Source organism: Mustela nivalis, assembly GCF_964662115.1.
Source record: "Mustela nivalis genome assembly, chromosome: 1".
In the NCBI taxonomy this organism is placed as follows: domain Eukaryota; kingdom Metazoa; phylum Chordata; class Mammalia; order Carnivora; family Mustelidae; genus Mustela; species Mustela nivalis.
In genome coordinates this window covers 118,360,584-118,380,806 of record NC_139020.1, presented here as the reverse complement: position 1 = coordinate 118,380,806, position 20,223 = coordinate 118,360,584, and the positions used below count along the sequence as shown (strand labels likewise).

Genomic DNA, 20,223 nt, shown 5'->3' with positions numbered 1-20,223 from the left:
TAAAGATTTTATTTATTCATCAGAGAGAGAGAGGGGGAGAGAGCAAGCACAGGCAGACAGAATGGCAGGCAGAGGCAGAGGGAGAAGCAGGCTCCCTGCTGAGCAAGGAGCCCGACGTGGGACTCGATCCCAGGATGCTGGGATCATGACCCGAGCCGAAGGCAGCCGCTCAACCAACTGAGCCACCCAGGAAAGAGAGAAAAAAGAAAGGAAGGGAGGCATCCATGAACTCTCACTGAAGGATACATAAGAATTTAATAATAACATGAGTTGGGGTGCCTGGCTGGCTTGGTCAGTGGAGTATATGGTTCTTAATCTTGGGGTTGTCATGTTGGATGTGGAGATCATTTGAAAAAAAAAAAAAAAAAAACAACATGAGTTGCTTGAGGGACAGAGAATTGAGTAGCTTTGGGTGGAGGTAGTGATTTTCGTTGTTTTTAAAATTTGAACCATGTGAATATATTCTACATATTTAAAATAATAAATTCTACGTCTACATTATTAGAGAAAAAAGAAGGCAGGGGAATCCATTTTGGATCTGGGTTTGTTCAGTAAAGATTGCTGTGCTAGATTAGCAGTGTCTTTCACAGGAGTGAGAGATAATAACTTTTGTGCTCTGTTTGCTGCCCCTGATCTAGATGATCTACATTGACAGTTCTATAAAAGAATGTTTAGAGGATTCACTAAGAAGGGTTAATTTGTGTCCCATTCCCTGCTTATTTTAAGGGGTTATACACTTTAGAATTTTTTTTTCAAGAGAACATGGCTAATTTGAACAGTTCAGTGCTTAATTAGAAGTTGAAAAATTTTTTTAACTTGTTATTTAGAAATAATTTCAAACTTAGAGAAAAATTATGTAAATAAGAATGATAATACATAATACCTATTCCCAGAGTCACACCTTTTGTTAACATTTTACCCCATTTAGTTTATCATTTTTATCTTCCTGCCTATCTGATTTATTTTTGTCTGAATCATTTGAGAGAAGCTTAAAATACCATGCCCCTTTATTCCTTACTACTTTGAGGTGTATTTTCTAAGATTAAGGGTATTCTCTTAACAATGGAACAGATACCAGCTCTAGTAATATTGATATCCTACTTGAATCTGCTGCCTGTTTTCCATTTTTGTCAGTTGACCCAGAGATGTCCTTTAATAGCATTTTCCCCTTCTCTGGCTCAGGATCTAGATCAGGTTTAGGTATTGCATTTAGTTTTGTCTCTTTAGCTTCCTTTAATCAGAAACATTTTACAACCTTTATTTCTTCTTTACAGCATTGAGATTTTTTTAATATAGCCCCCCCACACTTTTAAAAAATAGAATGTTGATCATTTTGATATTCTTTTAGGATTAGAATCAGATTATGCATTCTTGGCTAGAATACTATATAATATATATATACATATATATATATATATATATACATATATATATATATATATACACATACATACATACACACACACTATATAGCTGATATGTCTTTCTGAGAATATCACAACTGAAGGCACAGGAATTCCATCTACCCCTCATTAATGTTAGAATACTCAGTAGTCAAGATGTTATCTAGTTTCTGCTGTATAATAAATATTTTCCCTTTGTAACAAATAAGTAATGCATGGGAAGACATTCTTAAAACCATGCAAAATTTCCTGCTCCTCACCAAAATTTCCACCTGGATTTACCATTCATTGATTGTCCTTGCTTGATCCAGTCTTTACTGTGTTGGTTGCAAAAGTGCTGATTTTTCCAGTTAAGCACTACCTATACATTTACCAGTTGGAACTCAGCATTCTTTTGTAAGCAAGAGTTCTCCTTTCTATTCCACTTACTTGTTCTTATAAACTCCTCAATTACTCGTATTTAACCAGTGGTTCATACTTCCTTATTCTGTGAAGTAGAGGATTTATTTCTGGAATTAGTGGATGACGTCAGGAGGTCAGTGACCAACCTGAAATTGTGTGGCAGGTTGTGTGTGTGGACAGTTTTCTGAGGAGGGTGTCCATAATTTTAACCAGAATCTCTAAAGAGTTTTGTTTTTGTTTTTGTTTTTTAAGATTTTATTTATTTATTTGACAGACAGAGGTAGCAAATAGGCAGAGAGGCAGGCAGAGAGAGAGGAGGAAGCAGGCTCCCCACGAGCATAGAGCCTGATGCGGGACTCGATCCCAGGACCCTGGGATCATGACCTGAGCTGAAGGCAGAGACTTTAACCCACTGAACCACCCAGGTGCCCCAAGAGTTCTTGATTCAAACAGGATTAAGTCCCACTAGGTTGAATAGTTAAATGTTAAGCTCTCTGTAATTCTTATATATTGTGTATTCCTTTTTAAAAATTTATTATTTTTATTAACATATATTATTTGCCCCAGGGATATGTTTGTATATTCTTTGCCGGTTTTCTACCCCAAGTGATAAATAACTGAAGTGTTAGAGTGGTAGTATGTGTCCTTCTGTCGGTACATTCCAATTTTTTATCTGCTGTTTTTAACTGCAACTGAAAGTAGTATTATATTTTGGTTTCCTTATTTTTTTTGCTGGAATATATAATAAATGTTAATATCTTCATTTCCACTGTAGCAGCAATTTATGGTGTATAGAACCAGTCTTTTGAAGCAATAAATTACCTTGATTTAATTTGAAACTTTAACATGAATATTTTTTACACTGTAGTTTTATTAGCTCTTTGGGAGTGAGCTACATGATGTTGTGCACTGAAAATTACCCAAATGTTCTGGCCTTCTCTTTCCTGGATGAGCTTCAGAAGGAGTTCATTACTACTTATAACATGATGAAGACAAATACTGCTGTCAGACCATACTGTTTCATTGAATTTGGTAAGGGCCTGATTTTTTTCCTTTTCATTATCCTGTTTCTATCCAATCGTAAATGATTTTTCATATAATACTGGGGGCTAGGGGAAAAACTCGGAAAATTCTGCTACCTTGCTTTTGATAGAATAACTTGACAAATGGTCAGTAAATTATGGCAACTTCTTTTGGCCCATTTGAAAAAAATTGTGTTTGGGCTGTGGAGGGGATTGTGATTATTGGCACAAAGAATTAATCCAAGAGGACAGTCTCTCAATGAGAAATTTATAAGCCAGAGATTCAGAGTTCTGTGTTTATGTGATAATCTTTTATAGTCTGCTTAATGTAGAACGAAGGTTGGCAAACATTTGCTGGAAAGTACCAGTTAGTACATATTTTAAGCTTTAGGGACCATATGGTCTCTGTCACAACTACTCAGCCCTGCCACTGTGGCTTGAAAGCAGCCATAGGCAATATATAAATGAATGAGTATAGTTATAGTCCAATAAAACTTTATTTACATAAGCAGTCAGCAGGCTCACTTTGGCTTCTGGGCATTAGTTTGCTTGACTCCTGGTGTATGAGGAGAAAAACGTAAAACCGAGTTGTAAATAATGAAAGAAAAATCGGAAGATATTTAGAAAATGTCTTTTATTGATTCCACTAAATTCATTGTTTAAAACATACATTCTAATGGTGAAAGCAATAAATATAACAGGTTTATAAGAATATGCAACTTACAGCATATGTTCTTATGTAATTACAAGACAATATTTTATGAGAGATGAAACCGTATAAAAATTAAGACTTTGGTTTAAAATTAAAGCTGCTTTATTTGGTTTGTTTTTTAATTTAAAGAAATTCCTTGAAGGGAATGTTATAGTAGAAAGTCTCACAGCCATGAAGTGTTAAATCCGTATTTTATTTATAATTATTTCTAGAATATAATTTCTGGAGTGAAACACTGATGACTCCATGGTATATAAACTATTAAACACAAATAATATTTGAATATTCCATGACACATTGAGTAGCTTTTTTTTTTTTTTTAAGATTTTATTTATTTGAGAGAGAGAGATAGTGAGAGAGAACATGAGAGGCGAGAAGGTCAGAGGGAGAAGCACACTGCCTGTGGAGATGGGAGCCCCACATGGGACTCGATCCTGGGACTCCAGGATTGTGACCTGAGCTGAAGGCAGTTTCTTAACCAACTGAGCCACCCAGGCGCCCCAGATTTAGTAATTTTGGACAAAAAATAAAACTGTTGATCTGCAGAATTTATTCTATAAACATCACACTCTCAAATTAATTAACAAATGACTGCAAGGAAATTTATTTTTATTTTGCATAGATAACTTCATTCAGAGGACCAAGCAGCGATATAATAATCCCAGGTCTCTTTCAACAAAGATAAATCTGTCTGACATGCAGATGGAAATCAAGCTGAGGCCCCCTTATCAAATTTCCATGTGTGAACTGGGGTCGGCCAATGGAGTCACATCTGCATTTGCTATTGACTATAAAGGTGGTGGTAAGATTTCTTCTGGTGAGTTATGGATCTCAGTTACAAACTATTTCATTAAAAAAAACTTTTGTAAGAACTGAGTAACTCTTGTAAATTAATTACTTTATTCTAATATTTTAAAGCAAGTACATGAGAGAATGTAGAAATTTAAAGTAATTCTCCCAGTAATTTATACGGTAATCTACCAGATATGTGACTAATCAGGAAAATACTTTAAATAGTACTCTGAGAGGAACTCTGCTAGGGACATGGTTAAGAATTTTTCTTAATTGTTTCTTAAATATTTCTGTATAATGTGTTTTCAAGAAGTGAATAATAGTTAATTTGTAATATATATTTATGTACATGTAAGTGTTTTGCATTATATCAGAATGGCTACATTCAAGGCCAGGTTTCTTGATTATCACAGAAAATGGGATTATCTACCCAAACCTACCCTCCCAAACAAGAAATACCATACTCAACAGTTGTGACAATAGAGAACTTCTGTTTAAAAATGGAAACCTCATTATTGTATAAGGTAGCATATGCCATTGTTGAATTGCTTGTTTAAAAAATTTCATGTAATTCCAACTTGTTTGTTCTCTGACTTTTTCTCTGCTTGTCAGCTATGCCAGAATAGCACTTCAGAACTTTGAAATCAGCAGCTCTGTGTTCTTTCTATCCTATTACTCTGATCAATTGCAGATATAATCAGTTTCCTTAGCCTTTTGTTCTGTGACATTTTGAAACCCTCCCCATCCTGGAAGCTGCTTCTGTGTGTGCTTTAGTTTGTTAGTATTCTTCAAATGTGGCATTCAGGACTGAACACATTTCTTCAGTTGATTAATTCAAATTATAGGAGAAAGGGAGATGCAAATTTTAGTAAAATAATCCAGTCAATCAGGAAACAAACACGAAAACAGGCAAATACCAGTAACAAGCCCCAGGAGAGAGGAGGTGGATCAGTACTCATAGTTGTTATAATATGTTTTCTAAAATGTCCAATTTCCAACAAAAAATACAAGACGTGTAGAGGAAGGGGAAAGTATAATCCATATACGAATATATAGGGGGGGAAAAGCAGGCAATAGAAACTGCCTTTGAGAGTGATCAGATATCAGATTTAACAAAGACTTTGAAGTAGCCATTGTAACTATGTTCAGAGAACTAAACAAAACCATGATTAAAGAAGTAATGAAGGTATGATGATGTTGTATCAAATAGACAATATCAATAAAGAGATAGAAATTATAAAGAAAAAGAACCAGCTGGAACTTCTGGAATTAAACCAATATACTTGAAATAAAAAATTTACTAGTAGGCTCAGAAGTAGAATTGAACTGACAGTAGAAAAAGTTAACAGATTTGAAGAGATCTTGCAATCCAAAGAATAGAGGAAAACGAAGGAAGAAGAATGAACAGAACCTCACAAAAATGTGGGGCACCTCACAAAAATGTGGGGCACTTAAGCACACTTATGCATGATGGGAAAACCAGAAGGAGAGGAGAGAAGGAAAGGAGCAGAAAAAGTATTTGCAGCAATAATGGGTAAAAAGTTTCTGGATTTACTCAACAATATTACTCCTCCAGGAAGCTTATTGAGTTCCAAATAACCATGCAAGAGGTCCACAAATAGATGAATCATATTAAAAATCTGGAAGATCAAGACAATGAGAAAATCTTGAAACAAGTGAGAGAAAAAAACAACTTGTCACTTATCAGGGAACCCCAGTAAGCTTAACAGCTGACTCTCAACAGAAACAGTGGCAATCAGGAGGCAGTGGGACAACATGTTCAAAATGCTCAAAGAAAGAAAAAAGTATCAGTCAAGAATCCTATATCCAGCACAGCTATCGTTCAAAAATAAGGTGAAATAAAGACATTTGCAGATAGCAGAAGCTGAGAGAATTGTTGCTGGCAGACTCATATTACAAGAATTACTAAAGGAAATTCTTTAGGCTGACAAGTGATCTAGACAGTAATTTGAATCCACACCAACAAAATCAAAGAACAACAGTAAAGGTAATTATAAGACAGTCATTTTTTTCTTCTTTGTTTTGTTGACTGATATAAAAAGTAAGTATATAAAACTAATGTATTGTTGGCCTATAATGTATAGAAATGTAATACATATTTTTCATAACAGCACACAGGAGGTGGATGGGAGCAAAACTTCACTGGGCTAAAGAAATGACTCTAGATGATAATTTGAATCCACAGGAACAAATGAAGAAAGCCAGAAGTGATAAGAATTTATATTAATAAAACTTACAAAAATTGTTGTCCTCTTAGCTGCTCTAAAAGACATAAAATTATGTGAAGTAATAATTGTTAACAATGTATTTTGGGGTTTGTAATGTTTATAAATGTAATTTGTATACAACAATACCACAAAAAGGGAAGAAAAGGAATAGCACTCTATAGGAGTAATGTTCCTGTAGCTCTTTGGAATTAAGTTAGTATAAATATGAAGATATTTTTGGTAAGACGTATATGTGAAGTCCTAGAGTAGCCACTAAGTAAATCACTTAAAAAATGGTGAAAATCATTAAAGAAATTAAAGTGCTACAGTGTAAAACATTTAATGCAATGATAGACTAAAGGAGAAATAGAGCAAAAAAGGGCATAACACATAAGGAAATAAGTAAAATGGTATATGTAGATCACTGTCAATAATTAATGAGATTGGATTTAAAAATGTGAGTGGATGAAACATTCCAATCAAAAGTTGAAAATTATAAAAGTGGATTAAAAAAATCAAAAGGTAGAAATAGATTGAAAGTTAAAGGGAAAAAAACATATAATGCAAATAGTAACTGAAAGAGAGGTGGAGTGGCTTTTTGATACTAGACAAAATGGGTTTTAGGACAAAATTTGCTACTAGAGACAAAGAAGGACATTTTATAATTGATTAACACGTAACAATTGTAAAAATATAGGTGCATTTGACAACAAAGCTCTCAAATACATGAAACAAAATCTACCAGAAATGACGGGAGACATAGACACTTAAACAGTAATGGTTGAAGACTGAATACCCAACTTTCAATGATGGATAGAATAGGCAAAGGATAAACAAGGGAACAGAAGATTTGAACAATGCCATAAACCAACTAAATCTAATAGCTATGGAATGCTCCAGTTAACATTAGAAAATATATTCTTAAGCATATGTGGAACATTCTCCTGTAGGGTAGACTTTATGCTAAGCCATTAAAATACAAAACCTTCATAAATTTAATAGGCTAACAATAATACAAAGTATATTCTGTAACTGCAGTGAAATGAAATTAGATGTTAATAACAAAAGAATTTGCGAGACTCAAATATGTGGAAATTAAACAATACACTCCTAAATAATAAATGGGTCAAAGAAGAAATCAAAGGAGAATTTATACTGGGAGATGAATGAAGATGAAGACACAATATAACAAAATCTGAGATGCAGCTGAAGTTGTACTTAGAGGAAATTTTATTGCTAGGAATACCTTTTTTTTTTTTTTAAGAAGATCTCAAATGAATAATGATCTGCCTAAAGATAATAGAAAAAAAAGCAAATTAAACCTAAAATAAAGAGGAGGAAGGAAATAATTAAGATTATGAAATGAAAATTAAATAGAAAATAGAAAAATAGAGAAAAATCAATAAAACCAAAAACTGGTTCTTTGAAAAGATAAAATTAACAATCCTTTAGCTAGATTGACCAAGAAAAAAAAATTACTTGAGTCAGAAATGAAAGGACATTTCTACTGATCTTACAATACGAAATAAAGGATTTTAAAGGAACACTGAACAGTTGTGTGCTAATGAATTAAACAACTTTGATGAAATGGGCATATTCTTAGAGATACACTAATTACTAAAATGGACTCAAGAAGAAATAAATAAGCTGTATCCAAGAATAGGGATTAAATTACTAATAAGAAACTATGGGGTTGCTTGGGTGGTTCAGACAGTTAAAAATCTGCCTTCGGCTCAGGACAATATCTGGGTTCTTGGGATCAAGCCCTGCATTGGGCTCCATGCTCAGACAAGAGCCTGCTTCTCCATCTCCCTCTGCTTTTTCCCTTACTTGTGTGTGCCCACTCTTCTCTGTCAAAAAAAAAAAAAAAAATTCCAGAAAGGAAATAGTAAAAAACAAAAAAGCAAAAAAGGGAGGAATGGGGAGAAAGAGAGAAACTACTGACAGGGGTTCCTGGCTGGCTAAATGGGTGAATGGGACTCTTTTGGGTGTAGAGATTACTTAAAAATAAAAATCTTTTAAAAAAGAAAAAGGAGAAAAAAAGAAACCATTGACAAAGAAAACCCTAGTTTGAAATGGCTTCACTGGAGAATTTTACCAGTTTAAGAATCAACCAATTCTTTAGAAACTCTTCCCCAAAAATGGAAGAGAGAGAAAACTTTTCAACACATTCTTTGAGGCAAGTATTATCCTAATACAAAACTAGATAAAGACATCCAAAGAAAAGAAAACTACAGACTAATAATATATCATATGAATATGGACCACAGTCCTCAAAAAGCCAGCAGGCCAAATCCAGCCACATAAAAATTACTATATACTGTGACCAAGTGGGATTAATCCAGGAATGCAGGGTTGGTTTAACATCTGAAAATCAATTAATATATATAAAATCAACAGAATTAAAAAACAAAATCTCATGGTTATCTCAGTAGATAAAGAAAAAGCATTTTTAAAAAGTCCCAACAGTCTTTCAATATTAAATGAAAACAGCAAACTAGGAATAGAAACTTGTTCGATGTGATCATCTGCAGAAAACCCAAGCTATACTCAGATGTAGTGGTGAAAGAGTGATGCTTTCTCCTAAGATCAGGAACAAGACAACAATGTCTGCTCTTAGTTGTTTGTTGTTGTTGTTGTTGTTTTTTAAGATGTATTTATTTGAGAGAGCAAAAGCCAGTGTAGTTGGGGGCAGAGGGAGAGAGAAACTCAAGCAGACTCCTGATGAGTGTGAATCCCAAAACTGGGCTTGATACTCATGACTCTGAGATCAGACCCAAGCTGAAACCAAGAGTCAAATGCTTAACTGACTGCATCACCCAGGCACTCCTTGTTAGTTCTATTCAACATGGTATCTGAGGTTCTAGATAGGGCAGTTAAGCAAGGAAAAGGGAAAAAAAAAGCATCTGATTGCAAAGGGAGAAGTAAAATAACTTCATATATAATATGATCTTAAATATAGAAAATCCTAGGGCGCCTGGGTGGTTCAGTGGGTTAAGCCGCTGCCTTCGGCTCAGGTCATGATCCCAGAGTCCTGGGATCGAGTCCCGCATCAGGCTCTCTGCTCAGCAGGGAGCCTGCTTCCCTCTCTCTCTCTCTGCCTGCCTCTCTGTCTACTTGTGATCTCTCCCTGTCAAAGAAATAAATAAAATCTTTAAAAAAATATATAGAAAATCCTAAATATTCCACTAAAAAACTATTAAAACCAATGTCTTTAGCAATGTTGTAGGATACAAGATCAATATACAAAAATCATTTATATTCTATATACCAGTAATGACAATCTGAAAATGAAATTAAGAAAATCCTAGCAACTACTGGATGAAACAAGACAGATTATACTTTGTATTGTTTGCAATTTAAAAGAAAAAAAATTCCTTACAATGAAAACTACAAAACATAGAAAGAAATTTATAAAACCTAAATTAATGGCAAGTCGTTCAATGTTCATAGAAGACAATATTGTTAAAACTGGCTGTACTTCTCCAACTTACATATAGATTCAGCAAAATCTCTGAAAATTTCAGCTGTCTTTTTGGCAGAAATGACAAGCTGATCCTAACATTTATTTGGAAATACTACAAGCCAAAATAGTCAAAATAATCTTGAAAAATAATAAAAATGAAGGATTCACACTTCCAAGCAGAAATGAACCCTTACTTTATAGTCAGTTAATTTTTTTTTTAAAGATTTTATTTATTTACTTGGATGGGGGAGGAGCATAGGGAGAAGCAGACTCCCCACTGAACAGGAAACCCCAACTCAAGTTTCAGTCCCAGGACCCTGAGATCAGGACCTGAGCTGGAGGCAGAGACTTAACCAACTGAGCCACCGGGGCGCCCCCTTACTCTCCTCTTTATAGTCAGTTAATTTTTAATAGGAATGCCAAGAGAGTGGTGGAAGAATAGATTCTTCAACAAAAGATGATGGGACAAGTGGATATCCACATGCAAAAGAATGAAGTTGGACCCCTGCCTTAAAAATTTAAAAAACTAAAAATGGATCAAAGACTTAAATTTAACCACTAAAACTATATGACTTTTAGAAGAAAACATAAGTGTAAATCTTTGTGACCCTGTATTAGACAGTGGTTTTTTAGACTTGACAGCAAAAACACAATGAAGAAAATAAATTAAAGTGGACTTCATCAAAGTTAAAAATTTTTTTAGGTGGGGCGCCTGGGTGGCTCAGTGGGTTAAAGCATCTGCTTTCAGTTCAGGTCATGATCCCAGGGTTCTGGGAATGAGCCCCGTCTTGGGTTGATGAGTGCCTAGGTGGCTCAGTGGGTTAAAGTCTCTGCCTTCAGCTCAGGTCATGATCCCAGGGTCCTGGGATCGAGTCCTGCATCAGGCTCTCTGTTCATGGGGAGCCTGCTTCCCCCTCTCTTTCTCTGCCTGCCTCTCTGCCTACTTGTGATCTCTGTCAAATAAATAAATAAAATCTGAAAAAAAATTTTTTTTTTTTTTTTTTAAAGTAGACTTCATGGTCAGTGTGGAGCCCAGTGCAGGGCTTGAACTCACAACCCTGAGACCAAGAGTCAGACACTTAATGCTTAACTGACTGAACCATCCAAACTCCCCCAAAGTTAAAAATTTTGTTCTTTAACAGACACTATCAATAAATTGAAGATAATTGAGAAAATCATGTATTTCCTAAGGGATTTGTATCCAGAATATGTAAGTAACAACAATAACAATAAAAAGATAATCAGTTTTTAAATGAGAAAAGAATTTGAATAGATACTTCTATGAAGAAAATGTGCAACTGGCTAATTAACACATGAAAAGATGCTCCACGTTATTAGTCATCATGGAATGGAAAGCAAAATGATAAGGAGATAGCACTTCACCCACTAGGATGGCTGTAGTTTAAAAAAATAGTAAAGTATTAGCAAAGATATGGAGAAATTGGAACCCTCCTATAATGCTGATAGTGTTGCAAAATGGTGAGCTGCTTTGGAAAATACCGTGGAAGTTCTTTAAAAAGGTAAATATAGTTACCACATGACCTCACAATTCTCATCCTTGAAAATTGTGAGTTGAAAATGTAAGTCTGAATAAAAATCTGTACGTGAATATTTATAGCACTATGATTCATAGAAGCCAAGTTGAAATAATGCAAACATCCATCATCTGATGAATGAATTAACAAAATATGGTGTATACATGCAACTTAATATTAAGGAGTTAAAAAGGAATGAAGTATTGATGCATGATACAACATGGATGAACTTTAAAAACATTATGCTAAATGAGAGAAGCCAGATACAAAAGGCCATATATTTACAGTTTTATTTATACAAAGTGTTCAGAATAGGCAAACCCATAGAAACCGAAAGTAGCCTAATGGTTGACAGGAGCTGGAGAGGTACAGGGAACTAGGCAGTGACTACTAATACTTATGAGATTTCTTTTTGAGGTGTTGAAGATTGTGGAATTAGATAATGATTGCACAATTCTATAAATATTAAAAATCTTTTTAATTATATACTTATATTTTTAGAGAATGTGCCTGTGTGTTTGCAAGTAAGAGCAGGGCAGAGGGAGAGAGAATCTTAAGCGGGCTCCATGCTCAGTACAGGGCCTGACGTGGAGGTAAATCTCACAACCCTGAGATCATGGCTTGAGCCAAAATCAAGAGTTGGATGTTTAACCAATTATGCTCCCCCAGGTGCCCCTGAATTATATACTCTTAAAGGGTGAATTTTATTGTATTCAGATTATATTTCAATTTTTTAAATCAGTAATTAATGAGAGAGTTATTACTTTGAAGACTTCTTCCAGTAGTGATTGAGTAGGCAATCCAGACCAATAGTTCCACAAAATACATGTAGGAAAGGTGAGTAGGATGTATATATTCTATAGAATATGTAGGTAAAAAAAAAAAAAAAGAATACGTAGGCCTGATATGATACAGAATTTAAAATATAATCTTCCTGAAGTCTTTGGATATCCAACAAGATTAAGAATTACTGGGATCTAGAAAAGGATGGAGGCCTATGGAGATGAGCTCAATGTTTGGAGCTATTTTTTCTTTTGGGGCTTTTACCATACTGGAGGGAACAGTTGTGACAGCCACTCAAGACTAGGGAAACAGGGCTTAGAAAGTAGGGTCCACCAGGCCCCTACCCCAGCTTTGGGTTTGGGCTTTAGATGTTGGCACTCTAGGAATATAGGTAGGCAGGAGTATGAAGTAGACAATCTTTTAGGAGAACTGCAGCTTAGTTTTGAATCATATTGGTTTCTAAAATTGGATTAAGTGAATTCCACGGTGCTATGCTCCAAATATACTGGCAGAAGCAAACAAATGTGTTTCCTAGAGGAAATAGTCACATAAGCTTCAAATTATATCTACAACAATATTTTGAAAATAGAATGTTTGGTAAACAGTGAAGTAACCAGGCATAAATCACCAGGCACTTGGATTACATGAACACAAACCATTACACACGCATGCGCGTGCACACACACACACACACACACACACCCCTGGTCACACACACACAAACACACCTGGTCTCCTAGGAGTCATGAAAACACACACACACACACACACACACACACCCTGGTCTCCTAGGAGTCATGGAAGCCAGAAGACCATTTAGGTATCTTCTGACGGTTAAAAGAAAATAACTACAAATGTGGATTCTGTGCTTAACAAAAATATACTGAAAAAATGAAATGGCAAGAGTGGCTATCCTTGTGGTGTTCCTGATCTTAGCAGGGAAAGCATTCAGTCTTTCACGGTTAAATATGATGTTAACTTAGGGTTTATGTAAATGCTTTTTTTAATCCAGTTGATAAAATGCCTTTATATTCCCAGTTTGATGTATGGTTTGTATCAGAAATGAAAGTTGTATTGTATCACTTTGTCTAAATTTATTTATTGAAATGATTGTATGATTTTTCTTTTTAAAGTCATTATGTGGTAAATTAATTGCTTTCCAAATGTTAAACCAACCTTGCATTTCTGTGATAAACCCCAGTTGGTTATAATATCCTTTTTATATATTGTGAGATTCAATTTGCTAACATTTGGGACGCCTGGGTGGCTCAGTTGGTTAAGCAGCTGCCTTCGGCTCAGGTCATGATCCCAGCGTCCTGGGATCGAGTCCCATATCGGGCTCCTTACTCCGCAGGGAGCCTGCTTCTCCCTCTGACTCTGCCTTCCACTCTGTCTGCCTGTGCTCGCTCTCACTCTCTCTCTCTCACAAATAAATAAAAATAAAATCTTTAAAAAAAAAAAAAAAAACAATTTGCTAACATTTAAAAATTTAAAAATTTAATATGTTTTCATGTGGGAATTGGTTTATAGTTTGTTTATAGTTTTCCTTTTTTGTAATGTTTTTGTCTGGTTTTGCTATCAGATTAACATTGGTCTCAGAGTAGATTGGGAGATATATTTCCTTTTCTTCCATTTTTTTGAAAATGTTTTTGTAGAATTTTTATTTCTTCTTTGTTCAGTATTTTGAAGCTTTTTGAGCATCTGGTATTCTTTGTGGAAAGGCTTTTAACTACAAACCAATTCCTTTGATGAATGTTCAAGTTATCTGTTTCTTGAATGAGTTTTAGTAGTTTGATTTATTTATTTATTTATTTATTTATTTTTAAGATTTTATTTATTTGTAAGAGAGAGCGAGTGAGAGCGAGCACAGGCAGACAGAGTGGCAGGCAGAGTCAGAGGGAGAAGCAGGCTCCCTGCAGAGCAAGGAGCCTGATGTGGGACTCGATCCCAGGACGCTGGGATCATGACCTGAGCCGAAGGCAGCTGCTTAACCAACTGAGCCACCCAGGCGTCCCAGTAGTTTGATTTTTTTAAGGAATCTGATCATCTTGCCTAAGTTAATGAATTTTGAGGCATAAGTTAATACTCTCTTATCCCTGTAATATCTGTAGAATTGCAGTGATACAATCATTCTCATTTCTGATATTGGAAATTTTTGTCTTTTGCTTCTTTCTCCTGATCATTTTTATTAGAGCTTAGCGTTTTTATTGATTTTCTTAGAACCAGCTTTTGGTTTCATTGACCTTTTTATTGTGGTTTCTTTTTTTAATTTTATTGATTTGTGATCTGATTTGTACTACTTCTTGTCTTCTGCTCACTTATGGTTTAATTTACTCTTCTTTTTCTAGGTTCTTGAGGCAGAAGTTGAGGTTATTTTTTTTAAAAAAGTGGAAGTTATTTTTTTATTTGAGATCTTCTTTTTAAATGGGCATTTAATAGTATATATTTTCCTATAAATATTGCATTAGCTACATTCATAAAGTTTAATATATTGTATTTTCACTTTCATACTATTTAAAATGCTTTTTAATTTCCCTTTTAGTTTCTTTTATGATCCATGGATTGTTTAGAAATGTGTTACATAGTTTTAAGAATTTAGAGATTTTTCTAGATATCCTTCATTTCTTGATTTATAACTTAACTCCATTTGTGTGATACCAAATTTTGTATGATTCTAATTCTTTTAAGTTTATTGAGACTTGTTTTACTCTCCCAGAATATGTTCTATCTTGGCCATTTTTCTGTGTTCTGTGTTGAAAAGAATGTGTATTCTATTATTGTAGGGTGGACCTCTATAAATGTCATTTAGATAAAGTTGGTTGATAATGTTCAAATCTTTCATATCCTTTCTGATTTTCTGTAGACTCTCAGTTATTGAGAAGGTAGTGGTGAACTCTGACTGTATTTGTGAATTTGTATCTTTCTCCTTTTATGTCTCTGTCAGTTTTTGTTTTAAATATTTTAAAGCTTGTTAAATATTTAAGATTGTTTTGTTCTCTTGATGCATGGACTCCTTTTCATTTTGAAATGACCTTCTTTATACCTAATAATATTCGTAGTTCTGCAATCTACTTTATTAATGCCGTCACTCTAACTTTTTCAAGTAGTATTGTAATAGTGTGTCTTTTTCTGTCTTTTTTCTTTTAACATTTCTGTGTCTTTCTATTTACAGTGGTTGCTTTTTAGGTATTATTTAGTTGAGTCTGTTGGGGAAAAAAATCCAGTTTGACAGTATCTGTCTTTTCATTTAGGTGTTTAGGCAGTTAGGCCACTTACATTTAATGTGTTTATTAATGTGGTTGGGCTTTTTTTTTTTTTTTAAAGATTTTATTATTTATTTGTGAGAGAGAGCGAGAGAGTAAAGAGTGAGCACAGGCAGGCAGAATGGCAGGCACAGGCAGAGGGAGAAGCAGGCTTCCCTGCCAAGCAAGGAGCCCAATGTGGGACTCAATCCCAAGATGCTGGGATCATGACCTGAGCCGAAGGCAGCCGCTTAACCAACTGAGCCACCCAGGCGTCCCAGGGTTTTTTTTTTTTAAGATTTTATTTTATTTTTAAATTATTTATTTATTTATTTGTCAGAGAGAGAGGTAGAGCGAGCACGAGCACAAGCAGACAGAGAGAGGCAGGCAGAGTCAGAGCGAGAAGCAGGCTCCCTGCAGAGCAAGGAGCCCGATGTGGGACTCGATCCCAGGACGCTGGGATCATGACCTGAGCCGAAGGCAGCTGCTTAACCAACTGAGCCACCCAGGCATCCCTAAGATTTTATTTTTAAGTAAACTTTACACCCCTCATGGGGCTCGAACCCACAACCACAAGATCAAGTGTCATATGCTCCAGTGACTAGCCAGCTAGGTGCCCCCATACAGTGGGGTTCAAACCTACCATCATGATTATTTGTTTTCTTTTTATCCCATCTGCTTTTAGTCACCTTTTTCTATTTTTCTTCCTTCCTTTAAATTATTTTTTGATCCTTTTCTGTTCTTGGTTGACTTACTATACCTCTTCATTTCTTTGTTTGTTTTAGCAGGCGCCTTAGGGTTTATAGTATATACCTGATAGTTCATGGTAGGGCCACTAGTTTCTGCCGTGGCCAAAAAGGAAAACAGGAACTAGTTCTTGAAATGAAAACATTTTTCTTTTTGCCTAAGGGCCATGTCATTGCTTCAAAACCCAGGAGCCTCTTTTATGATTCTTCTTTCCAAATTTGCTACAGACTCAAAACATTATCATTATGTTCTGCAAATATTTTGAACACCATTAGATCCGTGAGTCATAAGGGCTGAGTGGCAAAATGTTCTGTAACGCAGTCTAGATCTTTCAGTTGTTTTGGCTCTCTTCAGCCATTGTTATTCAGTAAACATGTTGAAGCAGTTTACCCAAGTCTTGTAACGTTGCTTTTGAAATCTAGAAAGGCATACTCAGCAGCATATTTTTTCTTAGTGGTATGGGTTGCAATGAGCATCTTGATTTTTACATTTAGTATACTTGAGACCATTAACCTCCAGAAATTTGACTGAGGTGGGAGGCTCCTATAATTTTGTTATTATTTTCCATACTCTTCCATACACGTATCATCTCAGGGTATCTGCTGTCTGTTCTTCAGATCCTGGCAGCATGAGGTTATCAACAAAATGGATCAGTATAATGTTCCAGGAGGTGTTAAGATGTTGGGTCCTTAAAGGCCAAGGGTCAGCAGACGTTTTCTATATATGGCCAGATTGGAAATATTTTAGATTTTATAGGCTAAATGGTCTCTGTTGAAATTACTTTACTCTGCTGGTATAATATAAAAACAAACATAGACAATGTGTGAAAGAATAGGTAAAGCTGTTTTGCAGTGAAGCTCTGTTTACAAAAACAGGTGGAGGGCTGGATTTGACCTGTGGGTCATAGTTTGCCAACCCCTGCTACATACTAATCTCTGGCTTAGAGTTGATATAACTTGGTGGCAATATAATAAATGTACTAAATGTGCTTCTCTCTCTCTCTCTCTTTTCTGAGCAAGAGCTCAAGGGAGTACTAGGGGAAGGGGGTGAGGGAGAGAGAATCCCAAGCAGACTGATGCTCAGTGTGGCGCCTGACATGGGGCTCAGTCTCACAACCCAGAGATCATGACCTGAGCCAAAATCGAGTTGGATGTTTAACTGACTGTGCCCCCCAGGTGCTTCTGTGCCCTGCTATCTTTATCAGGTAAAAGCAAAATGCTTCTGATTTTCTCTGTTTATTAGGTAGAGAAGAAATTGTTAGCAAATTAGCACCTACATGTCATGGAATTAGTTGATTGTTCCATATGGAAAAGCGTGTGCAGTTGGAACCCACAGTAATCTGTTGTCTTCCTCTAAGACACTCTCATTTTGGAGCCTTAAACTGGAGAGTTAAATGCGTGTGTAGTAGGAATCACTGTCTGTGCATATTTTAATAAGCCTTGGATGATGACACTGATTGCTGCATTTACCTTAGGGATTGATATTTTGATGATGTTTGGGTGGGGGAAGCTCCATGGCTTCCATTGGCCTTTCCTTTTCTAATAGTTCTAATTCCGTAGATCTGTCAGTCAGTGTTGCTGCCAGAGTATCTGTCCATTACTGTACACACTCAGGATCTAGAAAATTAGTCTTTAATTTGGGGTAGGGGTCCATCCAACTTTACCTACCAAGAGAGAAATTCTTTTAGAAAGTTCATGTATTGTTTGACTTCTGTAAGTCACCACTCTGACCTGTAGTCTGCAGTGGTATCTTGGATCACCAGACAGCAGACACTGGAAGATGGAAGGACATCTGGGATTTGATAATTGTTTTAAGAAAGAGAAATTTTAGGGGCGCTTGGCTGGCTCAGTGGGTTAATCCGCTGCCTTCGGCTCAGGTCATGATCTCAGGGTCCTGGGATCGAGTCCCGCCTCGGGCTCTCTGCTCAGCAGGGAGCCTGCTTCCATCTCTCTCTCTCTCTCTGCCTGCCTCTCCACCTACTTGTGATCTCTCGCTATCAAATAAATAAATAAAATCTTTAAAAAAAAAAAAAGAAAGAGAAATTTTAAGAAAGAGAAGTTTTTAAAGTAATTCACAGAACTTATTTTAATATTAACAGAAAATTTTCTTTTAATCCAGATGAAACCTGGGTAATACTTCCTATAATCTCTGAGTTTAAATATGTTTTCCCCTTTTCTTTCCTGAATAAAGTTATTTACTTTATTTTGGAATTTGGTTAATAGTTATTTGACAGACATTACTCTTCAGGCCTTTTTCTCTGTTAGAGAGAAAGACTGTTAGACTACCTTACATTTGGTTTCTTGACTTTTTCTCTTTCTGACCTTTTGACCCCTCTCCGCACAGTCTAGCATGAATATTTTCTCTAATTTTCTGAAGTCTACAGATGTTCTGCTGTCCATCATGGGTCAATATGTTAAGTTAAACACTAGGTCCTACTTTTACCTTTTTTCTTTTCTTTTTAAAACATTTTATTATAGAGAAATTTCAAACAGCTACAAAGTAAACGGAATAGTGTAATGAACTTTCATGTACCTGTCACCCAGTTATAATAACTATATCAGCATTTTGCCATTCTTATTTTTTCTGTATCCCCAGCCACTATCCACTCATCTAGTTGATAATTTACTTCTGTGGTTTTCTTTTCTTTCTTTCTTTCTTTCTTTTTTTTTTTTTTTAAGATTTTATTTCTTAGAGAGACCAAGGTAGCAAGAGAGAGCACAAATGGGGAGGAGAGGGAGAAGCAGGTTCCCCATGGAGCAGGGAACCTGACTTGGGGCTCAGTCCCAGGACCAAGGATTGTGACTTGAGACAAAGGCAGACACTTAACTGACTAAGCCACCCAGGCACACCCATGGTTCTTTCTTTTTTAAGGAAAATTTGCACATATTAACATGCACATATCTTTGCTATATGGTTTAGACACATGGATACATTTTTATAAACCACTCTTTTTTAAAGTATATTTTATTACTCTTCAGGTATGGTAAGGCCAACAGATCAGGAGACAGCTGCCACTGAAAAGGTAGTTTGTTATACTCAGATCCCAAGAGAAGGGTTCACGGTACTCCACCCACGCCCACGTGGGGAAGTATAGGTATTGGTCCAGAGGTGAGGGAGTGGGAGGAAAATATGAGCAAGAGCCTTTATTGTGCTTTCCCTAGGAAGGAACTGGAGAAGCAGGCTAAGCAGGTTTAGATTGGCTAGCTTGAGTACTTATCGCAGTCTCTGGGATAGAGGCCTGTCCTTTGTTGTCTGATACCAGACCCTGGGGTGATTTGGGCAAGGGGATAGTGGCCCTGAGTGTGAGAGCCCCACAGAGGCGGTAGTGTGTGTGGACTTTGGGTTAGGGGATTTGATTTTGAAAAGCACTCTTGCAGGTGAGTTGTTTGCTATCTCTGGAAATTAGATAGCCCTAAGGGCTTTCCTCTAGGGTCGGCAAGGCTCCAAGGTATCAAAGCATCAAAATACAAATATAAGAAAAAACACCGAATACATATCCCTATCACGATATAGAATATTTCTATCTCCCTGGGAAGTCCTTTCATGTCTCTTCCGAATCTCCATCCCACCTCCGGACAACCATTGTTCTAATCTTTTACACTCTAGTTATTTTTAATTGTTTGTTGTAGAAATTTATAGAAACAAGATTATATAGTGTACTCTTGTGTTCATCCTCTTTTAGTACTACATCATATGTTGTAGGTCTCTGTAATTTGATCCTTCTTATTGCTGAGTAGTAGTCACTGAATGAGCATGCCACATTCTGCCCATTCTCCTATTGAGACATTAGCTTATTTCCAGTTTGGGGTTATAAAGCTTCTACAGATATTTGTCTTTTGTTAACACGTTTTCATTTCTTTTTTTTTTTTTTTTAAGATTTTATTTATTTAT

General features: G+C 35.8%; 1 protein-coding gene across 6 annotated transcripts in view; it reads left to right on the top strand.

Moving 5' to 3' along the window:
* SEC22A (SEC22 homolog A, vesicle trafficking protein) overlaps positions 1–20,223 on the top strand; it is a 69,007-nt gene that overhangs the window by 15,163 nt on the left and 33,621 nt on the right. For all 6 annotated transcript variants that reach the window (XM_082746559.1, XM_082746560.1, XM_082746563.1 and 3 more), the window contains exons 3-4: positions 2,674–2,837; positions 4,162–4,356. In XM_082746559.1, coding sequence (XP_082602685.1) covers positions 2,674–2,837; positions 4,162–4,356 — 359 coding nt within the window. The remainder of the gene's footprint in view (positions 1–2,673; positions 2,838–4,161; positions 4,357–20,223) is intronic.